The sequence below is a fragment of the Cyprinodon variegatus genome, unplaced genomic scaffold, assembly GCF_000732505.1.
Source record: "Cyprinodon variegatus isolate N-32 unplaced genomic scaffold, C_variegatus-1.0 Scaffold880, whole genome shotgun sequence".
In the NCBI taxonomy this organism is placed as follows: domain Eukaryota; kingdom Metazoa; phylum Chordata; class Actinopteri; order Cyprinodontiformes; family Cyprinodontidae; genus Cyprinodon; species Cyprinodon variegatus.
The window spans coordinates 211,262-224,050 of NW_015151333.1; the positions used below are offsets into that span (position 1 = coordinate 211,262).

Below are 12,789 nucleotides of genomic sequence, written 5' to 3' on the forward strand. Positions count from 1 at the left end.
TATGGACTCTACTTAAATCTCAGATAAATGCCTGGAAATCGGCCAAATAAAATGAGCTCTATCAATTTTACCAGGAAAAGTGGTGGAATACACTATCCAGCCAGAATTGTGCCAGAAGCTTTTTGATGGCTACAGTCAGGGTGTGTTGAGGTCCAACATGCTGATGGGATAAGAAGTCAAAGATCAGTGAGGATTGTATGAATATATCTAAGAGTTAAAGTGCAATTTTGACCCTGTGTGAATCCACAAGTTTGTTTTTTTTATGCTGGATTTCCAGATTGTTGTGTCTACAATAAACATCAAAAAAAGAAAAAAATTACCAAGTATCATCAAATTGCAACCACCGCCATCTTGAGTTTAGGTAAACATATCTGAGGCACAGTGGGGAAAAGGGCGGAGAGCTTACCTGCAGCAGCCAATAGCATCTACGATGGAAGGTGGGGATGATGGAGGAGTGGACGTAGCAGCCATACAGACACTGGAGAGAGGATAGGAAAGGACAGCAGAGGAGAGGAGATCGCAATGGTGAACAAGACGAGAAGAAGGGAGGAAGCAGGACAAAGAAAAATCGCCAAAAGGGAGTGGAGAAGGAGAAGACAGGGAGGGAGAGAACGGGAGAGGAGAACTTAGGTTATACCCACTTAGGTTGTATTGATTGTGGTGCTGAAAGTAAATTGAAAACATGCTGTATATGTTTTTTTTTTCTTCCCTAATGTCTTTTCTAAAATACCATCAATCTAACGTGAACAACAACAGCACAAGACACAGCAAATACTCACAGCCTGTGCAAAACAGGACTTTTAGAGTTAATAGGGACCTTTGTTTATATTACAATTTGTTTTAGCAACAGCAAATGGGGTGACTGCAAGAAAGCGCAAAGGATGCTTATAAAAGGACAAAGCAGAGGGTGACCAAATACAGGTGCAACTTGCTAAATCAGAATATTAGTTAAAATTAATAATTAATTCAGTTAATAAATTTCAATAACCTGTTTTGAAAAGACAACCTTATAAATCAGGTTGATTTGTTACCCAAATATTGTGAATTCTGACTATTGTGGTTTCAGCTAAAAGTAAAACAAAAAAAAAAGAAAAAATACTTGGAAAGTTGGAATATTACGTAAGAAATATAAAGAAATGGCATTTTTAATAGAGGCGCGTTGTATTAATGTTACAGAAACATGGGGAGGACTGCTGACTCGGCAGACAGTCGCTGACACCCAAAAGGAGAACAGTTTACTTCTTATGCTCCACTAATCTGGATCAAATGCCCAGAACATTGTAAAAAGGCTGAAACCCTCAGTTAATTTAAATCATAATCAAACATGTATGTGATCTGTACTGTTTCCTTTCTTTCAACTTTTTAAAGTAATTCCATCTTTTATTTTGTCTTCTTTTATGTATAAATGTTGTATTTTAACGATTCAATGTTATTCTCTTTCATTTGTAATGTTCCTTCAATGAATGCCCCTGCAATGTACTTTTTTTTTTCTCTTCTCATATACCGCACTTCAAATTGTCTCGCAACCGAAATGTGCTTTGTAAACAAATGTGCCTTGCCAGGGAGCCGAGAAAGGTACATTGCTAAAGAACGGAAGCATATTAGCAGGAAAATGAGTGGAAGGAAAAAGTGCAATAAAAAAAACATTAACTGCAGCACTGAGAGGATTGTGATGTAAAAAACCCTTTCAGGGGTTTGCTGTGATTGGCAATCGGTGAAGTGAGCACCTAAAAGCACCACTACCTGTTTTAATGACAATGTTATCACTGCCTTTGGTTCTAAGCAGCACCCCATACAGTTTATATTGAGTAATGTTGACATGTAGAAAGAAACTCAACTAACTAAGACATTTTTATATATATCTGTAAAATGATTATTCTCTTATATAGTATTCCAACTTTCTAAAAAAACTAAACTAATTTGTAATTTTTGTAATGAAACTATGTAAGATTCATATAGTTTATTTTTCCAATCTTTTGAAACATGTCTGTCTGTAATAGCAATAATGGATTTGCAGCTTTGCACAAATGGAGTTATCCGTAATATCTAACATGGTGTGAAATACTGAGTAGAGAATAAACTATTTCGATATGATGCGTGCAGGAAAAAAAAGGTTTCTGAAGAAATATTTAATCCAGCACATTGATCTATGCCATCATAAACAAACATCGCAAACCCGATTTGATCAGAGAGTCCAAGGATAGGAAGAAGAGGCAAATTGGACATCACATAAAGATTTGCTTCTTCAAAATTTTCCCATTTTCTGCAAAACGAAAAAAAAAATCTTTTCTCAGCTCTAAAAGATTTATTAATGTCCAAAGCCTGGCCTTGGTGAAAAGAGTGTTGTAATGTTTAACAGATGAAGTGAGAGCAGAAAAGCCTTCCATCAAGGTCATTACCGCCACACACAAAAAAATCAACACACCCACACCCGAGTTTACATGCACATTTATAAAAGCAGCTTTTATTAAAGATGAAATTGCTGAAATTGTAAATACTTCCAATCAGACAGTATGTCATTTACACTCCAAGCTTGTTTTGTTTTCCTTTCTCATTCACGCTCGTACACACTCATGTTTTGTTGCCATTTTTCCCCTCTCAGAAGTAGCCCGCTCTCTATCTAAAGTGTGTTTTGCCAAAGGCAAAGTGCATTTCCATATATTTCCATTCGATATGAGGAGGCTCTCCATCCAGGGTTATGTTTTTCTCTAATGCTTCCTGCCTCTCCCCATCCTTCTTCTTCTTTCCCTCTGCTCATCTCGCCGCTCTGCTCGTTCACTTATTCCCATTCCCTGCTCTACACGCTGCTTACTTGCTCGCTTGAGGGGGTCCTGAGAAGGAGTGACACAAACAATTACTGACCAACTACCAGGGACGTGTGCATGTTTGTTTGTGGACGTTCATATGCAAAGAAATGCATAAAAGCAAAGGAATAACTGCAACGTATTTGATGTCTGGCCTTCTCAGTAAGTCCTTCTTCAAGCTGTTTCTTGTTTACTTTTAATGCAAAACCCACTGAGTCCCCTGTAAACATCCGTGTGCCTCATCACAGTTTCTCCTTTGCTCTCCTCTCCAGCTCATTCTTTCTTTTTCTGACACATGCATGCTCACTCCTCTCACCTCCCGGTACATTCCTGCTGAATAATCAATTTCTGAGCTGGCTGATGTGACTCAAACGCACACATACACACCCTCACACACACATGCAGAGACGCTGCCTTGAGACTGGATCGATACCCCTCTCTGTTCTGCTGAAGGAGGCATTGACATCATTCCTGGCCTGAGGCCAAACACACTCTTATCCTTCAGAAAGAGAGAGGAAGGGAGACAGAGACTGGAGCTGGGAGGAGTTGGGATGAGGAGGGGGGAGAACAAAGAGGGGCACCACTCACTTTCAGGGCACAAATTGGTCTGTAGACTAAGCGGGGGGTGATTTCGTGCGTTCGTTTGGGTTGCATGTATGTGTCTCCATCGAATGGAGGAGAGTGAGTGAAGGACAAGGTTGGCAGCAAACACCGTCATCGACTTGTTTTTCCATTTCCCACTCTCTTACCTCTACCCCCTGGACTTTAAGCTTCATATGATCCTCTCGGGTGGTCTTCCCATCTTTCCTCTTCTTCCAGCAGTAGCCATCTTTCCTGTACTTCACCTTTTTACGGTTGTAGAGGATCATAGAGCCATTCTGAGGCCTGCAGTAGGACAGGATAAAGAAAGGATCGTCGTTATTTCTGCATAGTTTTACCTCATGCAGCATTTTGCACAGTGACATCAGCGCTACTCTTGGCAAGTTTCACGTGCCGACCCTCCCCACTCACATAAATAGCCCTGTGCTCCAACATGTTAATATTTTAGTAGGGTGATTTACTGGCACAGCAAGAACATTGGCCTCTAAGCTCCCTTTCTATACACACCTGGTGGGATGAACACACACCATCACAAAGACACACAACAGGAGTCATACATGAACAAAGACAGGGGTATAATAGTGATATCAGACATCGCAGGGCCTGCTGCTGCGTCTTCTTGGGGCTCAAAGTCAAACCTGCTGCTGGGCGATCAATCATTACTTTTAAAAAACATTAGGAATACGTGTGTGTGAGACTGTGTGCGTGTGTGTAAAAGGAATAAAAAAAATGCTGCTCTTCCTTATCTTGTGACACCAGGAGGAGAGAACAGACTAGTTAACAATCAATAAACTAACATACATTGCCTTGCAAAAGCAATTATACGCCATAAACCCTTTCACATTTCGTTGCGACCACAAACTTTAATGTATTTTAATGGGGTTTATTAAATAGATCTGCTCAAGCAGTGCATAATTGTGAGGCAGAAGGAAAGTAATACATATTTACCACATTTTCTTCTGATAGAATAATCTGAAAAGGGTTGCATGCATTTGCTATTAGGCACACTGAATCAATACTTTCTACAAGGACAGCTTCAGGTCTGTTCTCTATCAACTCTACGCAGCTTGGGAGGGATTTTCTTTTAACACCAGAGACGGAAATATCTGCTAATTCTGGAAAATAGTATGGGAAGAATGCCATCAGCTGGACAGCATCTGTAAACATCAGTTTCCAAGTTTTACCTAAAGTTCTTAATCCAAATAGTTGTGGACTTTGACAAGGCAGTTTTTATCATACAGTATAAAGATGGTCGATATTTCTGCAGATGTTCTGGTTTTATACAGAGTTAAACAGTCCCAGCCTTAGGTCTTCTGGGGTTTAGAAAATGTTTTTTCCTCCAGGAATGTCCTCATTAAGCTCCATCCATCTTCTTCCATCATCTCTTACCGGCATGTAAGGCACTGCTGAAGAAAATCAGTAACTGATATTTTTCTACCTCACATAGCATTCTGTGTGCAGGCCAGCACCTTTAACGAGATCTCATATACTAAGTAATAACCAGATTGGTATAGGACCCAACTTCTAGTCACCTGCAGCTCATCCAGAGCTACTGTGATGTCTTAGTTTCATCCTTGTTTAATGCACTCCTCCCCTGCTTTCTCGGTTTAGATGGGCAGCAATGTATGGGTAGGTGTGTAATTGTCTTCCAATTTCACCATAATATATTGAACAACGTTCTGTGAGACGTTCAAATATTGGGATTTTCTTTTTATAATATAACTCTGCTTAAATCTCCAGAGTTTTTTTTTCAAGTTCCCTAACTAACCTTTGGGATCAGCACAAAACAGTCAGATCCAAATGAATTTATCATACGAAGGTGAATCTTATCTAAAAAATTAGATGAGTCCTGATTTTGAACAGGATTGGTAAGAGTCAAGTGAGTGGAGGTCTATTCATATGCACCGCTCTGTTTTGTTATAGTAATATGTAAAGGATATTCACGGAATATTGGGCTACTATTTATTTTTTAGTGATACAATTTATTTTTTGAGTAATAATAGACTAATAGTTCAATTTTGTAAACAACTCTTGACTATTCACTGTGTTGATGAGCTGTTAAGTTTATTCCATTTCACAGGAGCTGTCTTCTGCTCCTACATGGTGGAGTAATAGCGGGCCAAAAATAGTCCTAATTGATATGAAGAGGGCTCCATGATGCAGTTGGTAGCGCTGTTGCCTTGCAGCAAGAAGGTTCTGGGTTCGATTCCTGGCCCGGGGTCTTTCTGCATGGAGGTTGCATGTTTTTCCTGTGCATGCGTGGGTTCTCTCTGGGTACTCCAGCTTCCTCCCACAGTCCAAAAAACATGTCTGTTAGCTTAATTAGCTTCTATAAAAAAATGTCCTTAAGCCACCAGACTGGTGACCTGTCCAGGGTGTACCCCGCATCCTAGTCATAGACAAGCAGAGATAGATACCAACCCCACATAATTCTGACAAAGACTAAGCAGGATGAGGGATGGTTGGATGATATCAAGTTCTGATGTATGGATGTTTTGAAATTGTTGAAATAGTCTAACAGAGGATATCCATAGCTTTTTTAGCTTAAAAAAAACTTGATTATTTGCGGTCCGGTATCATACCAGAACTACATTTTCTTTAGTCCAATACTGGCCGAGCAGGAGGCTTGGTGTAGGTATGGACCTGTAGCAAGCAGCTACAGACATTGGATGTTTCCCACAACCTCAGGTCGAAAAAATTGAACTATTCTTTCAAAAACTATCAATCATTTATTTCATCCTATTTACACGTGTGTGTTATATTTTATCAAAAAAATCCAATTATGTTGAAAATAAGTCAATGGTGGAACAGGAGAAAAGACAGACTAATCGGCCGGCCGATATTAACGTTTATTTTAATGTTAATTCTTGTGTCGCTATCGGCTGATGCATGTGTTCACCGATTCATTAGTGCATTCAGCAGCCATGCCTTGAGATCACATGAGTGAAAACCCTCTATCGGTTGATCTCTAGTTTTAACATGGCAGTTTGTGAAAAAGTTGCAAGGATGTTGTCAGAAATGCTTTTTCAAAGGCAGTCGCCTGAGAAGATGCACATTTCCTCCTTCCCCTCGCTGCACTTCACTTCTCAATCCGCCTCAAGTCCTCTTCCCTCTTATCGCATCTCCTCGTTTAATTTTTTTTAAACTTCTACTGTCCCCCCGGTTCTCGCCTGCAGTTCTTCTCATCTCATCTGTTCCTCCTAGTACCAACCGCCTTTTCTTTCTCCTCTCCGCTCTGAATTCAATGTCGACACATCTATGTGGACTGAGATGATAGCGGCGTACTCAGAAGGCCGTGTGTAGCGAAATTGAATTTACTGTGAGCTGATTTTCTCTGACACCTTAAATCTGTTCTGTTTTGGGGGCCAGCCTGCCAGTTTCTTAGTGGAGTGGAGACCCCCACCCTCCGATCAAAGCCAAGTATAGTCTCTGTCTCAGGCAGCGTGAGTCATCTGAGAGCTGCTGATTCTAATTATGTTACGGAGAAGATGGATGAGATCAAACGCCTGTTTGTGTGTGGGCGGCAGACGTGTGCTCGTTTCGTATGTGGACGAGGGGAACGCGCACGGGGACGGTTGCCCATGCGTGCACCTCGCGAACCTTGTGATTCAGGCAGACATAAATGCTATTGATTGTAACTAGGCTGTGATGTGTGGGATATAAAAAGCTTTTCAGCCGTTCCACGGTGTAGCAGAGCAAAAACAGGGAAGGAAAGAGGGAGGAGATGGTCGGGAGAAAAAAAAAAACCCGAAAGCAAAAATTAAGAGGAAGAGTGGGTGTGTGAGTGAGTCCGGTAACGGGGGTAGAGAAGGATGGGCGAAGAAAAAGGGGAAGGTAGCTCTCTGGTAACTTTTAATTGATAAAACAGCTCAGAGATGAATGAAATCAAGGTTTAGTGATCTTCATGTTGTCTCCCTCAGAAGCCTAGCAAAAAAAGAAAAAATGCAGTCATGTAAATGTCAGTAGCTCCGTGTGCTGAGCTCCTTTCCATCTGATGGGATTAGGTGTAATCTGTTCTAATCGGGCCTCATGTCATGTGTAAATGGGATTATATCTAACTGCTGCTCAATAACACCAATATGACTGCTGCTGCTGGTGCTGCTGCTGCTGCCACTGCTGCTGCTGCTGAGGCTGTAATGGCAGCACAGCCAATCAATGAGAAATCCATCCACAACATAAACCGTGCTGGTGGCCTCCGGCTGCTCCTGACAGGAGTCCTTAGGCTGACACAATAAGAGCACACAGATATCACCTCAGTCTTTCAACAGTGTCAGTAATCAGAAATGGGGGCACAAGGTGACCGATTCACTCGCTTCACTTTCACTTTTCTATTCCTCCCTTTGTTTCTCTCTTCTCTTCCTGCTCCTTTCATTCTTTATTCTATTCTCTTTTCCACAGTATATACCTACAGTGCATCTGTATTAACTAAAGTAAATGTCAATAAGGTGATTCATCAATAATTCAGCTTGCCCTTTTCACCAATTCTTCTATTCTGTTCTGGCTTCCTTGCAGCTCTCCTTCTCAGCACTCCATTCTAGGAAAAAGCGCCACTTATGGGTCCTTCAGCTCAATGAATATTCACTCCTGGCATGTGATCCCCTGTTCACCTCCCATCTTTTATACACATGCTGCTCCTCCCTTTAAACCCCACCCCCATCTCATCGTCCTAGGCCTGAATTATACATCATGTATCCTAATACATTTACATTCATTAATACTCCATTTCCAGCTGACTAGGAGCTTTACGGTGCGCTCATGTTCTGGAGGGTTCTTTACATGTGGAGTGGGCCGTTAGCAGGAGGGAGACAGTTGATGTACATTAGTAATGTTTTAATCAAACACAGGCACTTACTCACTGAGATTAAACTACGATGAGTAATTGACTGAGTGAGTGATGCATGAGCTGGCACCATGTGGACTGAAAGTTTGAGAATCCTTTAGAAACTTCTGCTACGCTTACTATACATAATTTGTTCTTTACCGCTAAAAATAGATCAAGAACAACTAAAAAAGAGCTTTATATTTGGTTTTCATGTTATCTCTTGCTGTTGTTATAATTGTATGGAAATCTGTCTTTTTATTAAGTCCCTAATCCCCTCTTGGTGTGTTTGGCAATCTTAAACCATGCTTCTAGAACAAAAAATTCTCCCTCGAAATAGGTTTCATTAGAACCCAAATCTTTCGCTGCTATTGTAACTGTGGAGTACTAAACAGTAGAGACAGACTGATGCATGTTGAATAGTTGGCCAATATCAGCATTATTTGCATGTATCAGTATCGGTTGATATGTGCACATGTTGGTGGTTTCATTAGTGTCCAAACTGAGAAGCGACAGGAAGAACTGAATTGAATAAATGACCAAGTTTAAGAATTTATTTATTTATTTATCTTATTGCAATGTTGAGATCTGTAAGCAGTAAAACGTTTTTTTTTTTTTTTCAAATGCCTTTGAAGGTTAGACTTTAGCGATTTAAAGGAGTTGTAGTTTATTTGTAGCCTTATGAAGCAGACTAAATGTGAGAGTAAATGCATAATTTAGTCTGGCCCCGATGAATGAGACATCGTAAGATAGTTGATCAGAAAAAAAACGTTGTTTTTCAAACCATGTCTGCGCCTATTGGCCAATGCTCTGACCAATGAGCGCAACTGACTGTGACGCAGTAAGCGCGACAGGAAGCTGGTGGGGGAGTGTAAATAAACAGCCTGTCGGTAAAACAGCGAATACATCCTTCTTAAAAATGAATGAGCAAAGAGCCTCTTCCTGCTCACGTTTCAACGAAAACCCCAAGTCTAATCCTTCCAGAACTGATTCCAAAGCTGAGTCAAACAAGAACTGTACAACAGTTGTTGCCATCTTCCTTGTGTTGCTTTCTCCAGTGTTGTGATTGGCCCACCAGTTCTAGGGCCTGGGGCATTAATCGAGGTTAGAGCACTCGCAGGCAAAAATGATTTTGGCCGCTGACGGGTGGGGCTAGTTTATTTGATCACTTCTGCCGCAAAGGTTAGGTTTTCATCATTTTCAGTTTGTTTGTTTTCAAAATAACAAAAAAAGTTATGGCCAGATTTTGCAAAGATTTCCAAAGAAGGTGCTGCTCCCTCCATTTGTTTACCTTTGTTAATGTTTAGTTTGAATTGATACAAAATGTTTGCTTTTTGGTAAAGATGTATACTTGTGTTACGTTTATCCTTTTTATCATGTAAATGAAGGAGGACAAAAACTATATTACCTCTAAGAAACGCACAAAGATATCGGCAACACAGTTCAAAGATCAATTGCTGATGTCAAAATAATTTATATCTGTATTGGTCTTAAAAAGTCTGTATCACACAATCTCTGCTAAAAAATGTTTTTGCTTTGCTTACATATTCAGCTACTGTAGGAATTTGGACAGACATGTTATTTAGGTACTGTTTTAAACTAAAAAAATAATAGTTTTAGGTGGGCATTAGCACACAAAAACTTTGAAAAAAACAACCTTTTCACAAAAAAATCATATTTTTTCTTTCCCTTTCCAAAGTTTAAATCCTATAGATATCTTTCTTCACATCTGTTTGGGCTTTGCGGTTGGCGAGTGATGTAATGGTAGTTATCTTCTCATACCTGTATTTTGTCCTTTGCTATAAACACTGACAGCAATGAAGATAATAATAAACATTTCCAAAAGGAAAACAAGATGAGTTACAGTTGAGAATATTTTGCTCTTCTCGGGTCGGTCTTCTATTTAATAAGATTAGGTGAAAAGCTGGAGAAAAGCTCCAAACATTTTGCTGATTGCTTGGAAAACAGAATTTTGTTTTTTTTAAAGGGATCAAAATGTACATCCGACCCGCGATGGAACGTCTCTGAAAGACTCTTTCTTTCTTTATTATAACTCACACCTCATTATCACACTCATATAATTCATTCACAGAGATTGAATCCAAAATGTGGGATCAGTGCTCTGATTCTGGCAGTTAGAGTAGTTATCCACTAGTTCACTAGTCTTGTAGCTTGAGTTTTGCTTGAGCCTTTTTTCACAGCTAAAAAAGACCCAACCAAGTTTGGTGGAAAAAGTTACATAATATGTGTTGAAGCTATTATATAAGCTAAAAATAAGCAAATAAATAAGTGTTATTAAGCTGGCTTGGTTATATTTGAACTTCAAACAGGATTTAAATTAAGCTTAATGAAACTTGCACAAACTCTGGGAGATCTAGCACCTCAGCAAGTTGCGCTGCATTAAAACATCGTCAGCAGGAGCCTGATGGGAGAGTGGCTTTTTGTGTTGAGTCAGATATAATATTAGACTGTCCTGCAGAAACCCCTGATGGACAAAATATGTCACTGTACAGAAAGAAAATAACCTGAACCATCTGTAATGGATAGAGTTGAATTGATCAACACTCGATACTAAAAAGACCATGTCATGCTAACAACATGTAGTGTTCTCATTTCTAGACACTTTTAAGCTTCAGCGTTTGCTTGCTTTACTTTGACAACATTAACATAGCATCAGACAATGCTAATGCAAAATGCCTGATAAGGATGTCCTCCATCTATCATAGAAATTATGTTTATTTTATGTAAATCTGTAGATGTTGAAGAGAAAAAAAGTAGGTGTGTGTGTAAATTATTGTCTGTTCTCACCTGGTTTTTGGCGATGTCGTCAGCCACTCATCATGTTTCTCAAAAGTGATGAGATATGCAGCAATCTCCTAGACAAGCAGAGAAAGGAGGGGGTTATATTAGTGTCTGTACATCACCAAATGGTGTGTGTGTTTGTGTGTCACAAGGAGATAACACATAACAGCTGCAGTATTTCTAGATGACCTGCTGATGCCCATAGAGAGACTGTCACTATCTGATTGCCAAGGTGAGGTTTGGCCACCTGATTGGTCACAGGGCAGCCAGTGAGGAAGCAGATACAGAGGACAGACCCTCAGGGCCAACAACCAATCAGACTTTGCTCGTCCTCCACTGGGGAGGAAAAGCTATCTCCTAAATACACATACTTGCACTATATAAACACACACACACATACACAGGGGGTACAGGCCTATTCACTGGCTGAGAAAGTGTGCTGATAGGAAAAGTTTCCCTGCACTTTGTAATTTTGCAGTTTGCCATTCAGATAAAGCCTCTCACAAACTTTATTCTTAATTCCTGCGGCTCTCCTCTCATCTCCTCATCTCTCCTCTTTACTACCCTTCTTTTCTTACTTATATGAAACCAAGAATAAAAAAGAAAAGCTTAAATCATACAGGTGCATTTTTCCAAGAGCTGGAGAAAAACAAAACAACCAAATACACACACATACACCTACATACGCACAAACAGAGACGTAAAGAAATGCATCCAAAAGCAACTGCTGTTTGTACCTCGCGCTTTTTAGTTGCTCGTGCAACTCTTCCTTTTCTCTTTGCTCGGTGAACTTTCTCACCTCTGGTTTCCTCCTTCAAACACCCCTCTCTATCCATCTATCATCGACTCCCATCTCACCCACTTGTTGTGAAAGACTATGAAATGTAAATTATCCTCTTAAGGCAATCAGCTTTTGAAATGTGGCACAAAGCAATAGTGAGGACGACATCAACACTCCAACACTCCTTCATCTGCCCCCTCAGATCAACACTCTCCTCTCCAGACTTTCTTTCTCTCTTATCCTCTGTGTCTTGGTGTATGTATGGGTTTGTGTGTGTGTGTCCCAGTTTGGCATGAGAGCTCTCCGGCTCGACACCGATATGACAAAAGATTTGAGATGTTGGAGGGAAGGGGAGGGAAGCGAGAGGGGAAAATACAGAGCAGCTGGAGGGTGCTGGCACTTAACTGGATTGGAGTTTTTTTTTTTTTGTGTATCCTCAGTTTGATCCCAACCTGCAAACTCCCACCCGCCTCATTCCGGATTTATGGGAGCATTCGTATATGCATGTGTCGGGCGAGAGAGACCGTTATCACACCCTTGATAATTATCAATATCAAGCGTGAGAAAGTGCTTCTGTACGAGGCTCATAAAAAGGCTCAGAGGGCCGCGTAAACAATCTCCACATGAATGCAAAGTATACAAACTGCTCCAACTTTGCTGCAGTTGTGAATTTCCAACCACAAACTTCAGAGTATTGGTTTTAAAGCATGGCATGCATTAGCTATACCCTATATAATCTGACAACCCCAAATAAAATCCACAGCAATCAACTGCATTAGAAGTATATAAACTCAGTGCGTGGAAGGACTAAAATCATTGCGATGTGATCTCTAACGAACACAGAGGGCCAAAATATACATTAAAAGACACAAATGTGACTGAAATAAATAAATTCATCATGAACTTAGTAGATTTAATATTTATTTATCTCATATATATAATTGCGATACTAAATAAACCATTAAATTGTGAAATGATATTTA

The 12,789-nt window shown here is 40.1% G+C and overlaps 1 protein-coding gene across 8 annotated transcripts in view; it reads right to left on the minus strand.

Moving 5' to 3' along the window:
• The window catches only part of camta1 (calmodulin binding transcription activator 1), a 96,371-nt gene that overhangs the window by 33,716 nt on the left and 49,866 nt on the right, over positions 1 to 12,789 (minus strand). For all 8 annotated transcript variants that reach the window (XM_015397671.1, XM_015397668.1, XM_015397664.1 and 5 more), the window contains exons 4-6: positions 11,032 to 11,099; positions 3,554 to 3,689; positions 407 to 478 (exon numbers count right to left, since the gene is read on the minus strand). In XM_015397671.1, coding sequence (XP_015253157.1) covers positions 407 to 478; positions 3,554 to 3,689; positions 11,032 to 11,099 — 276 coding nt within the window. The remainder of the gene's footprint in view (positions 1 to 406; positions 479 to 3,553; positions 3,690 to 11,031; positions 11,100 to 12,789) is intronic.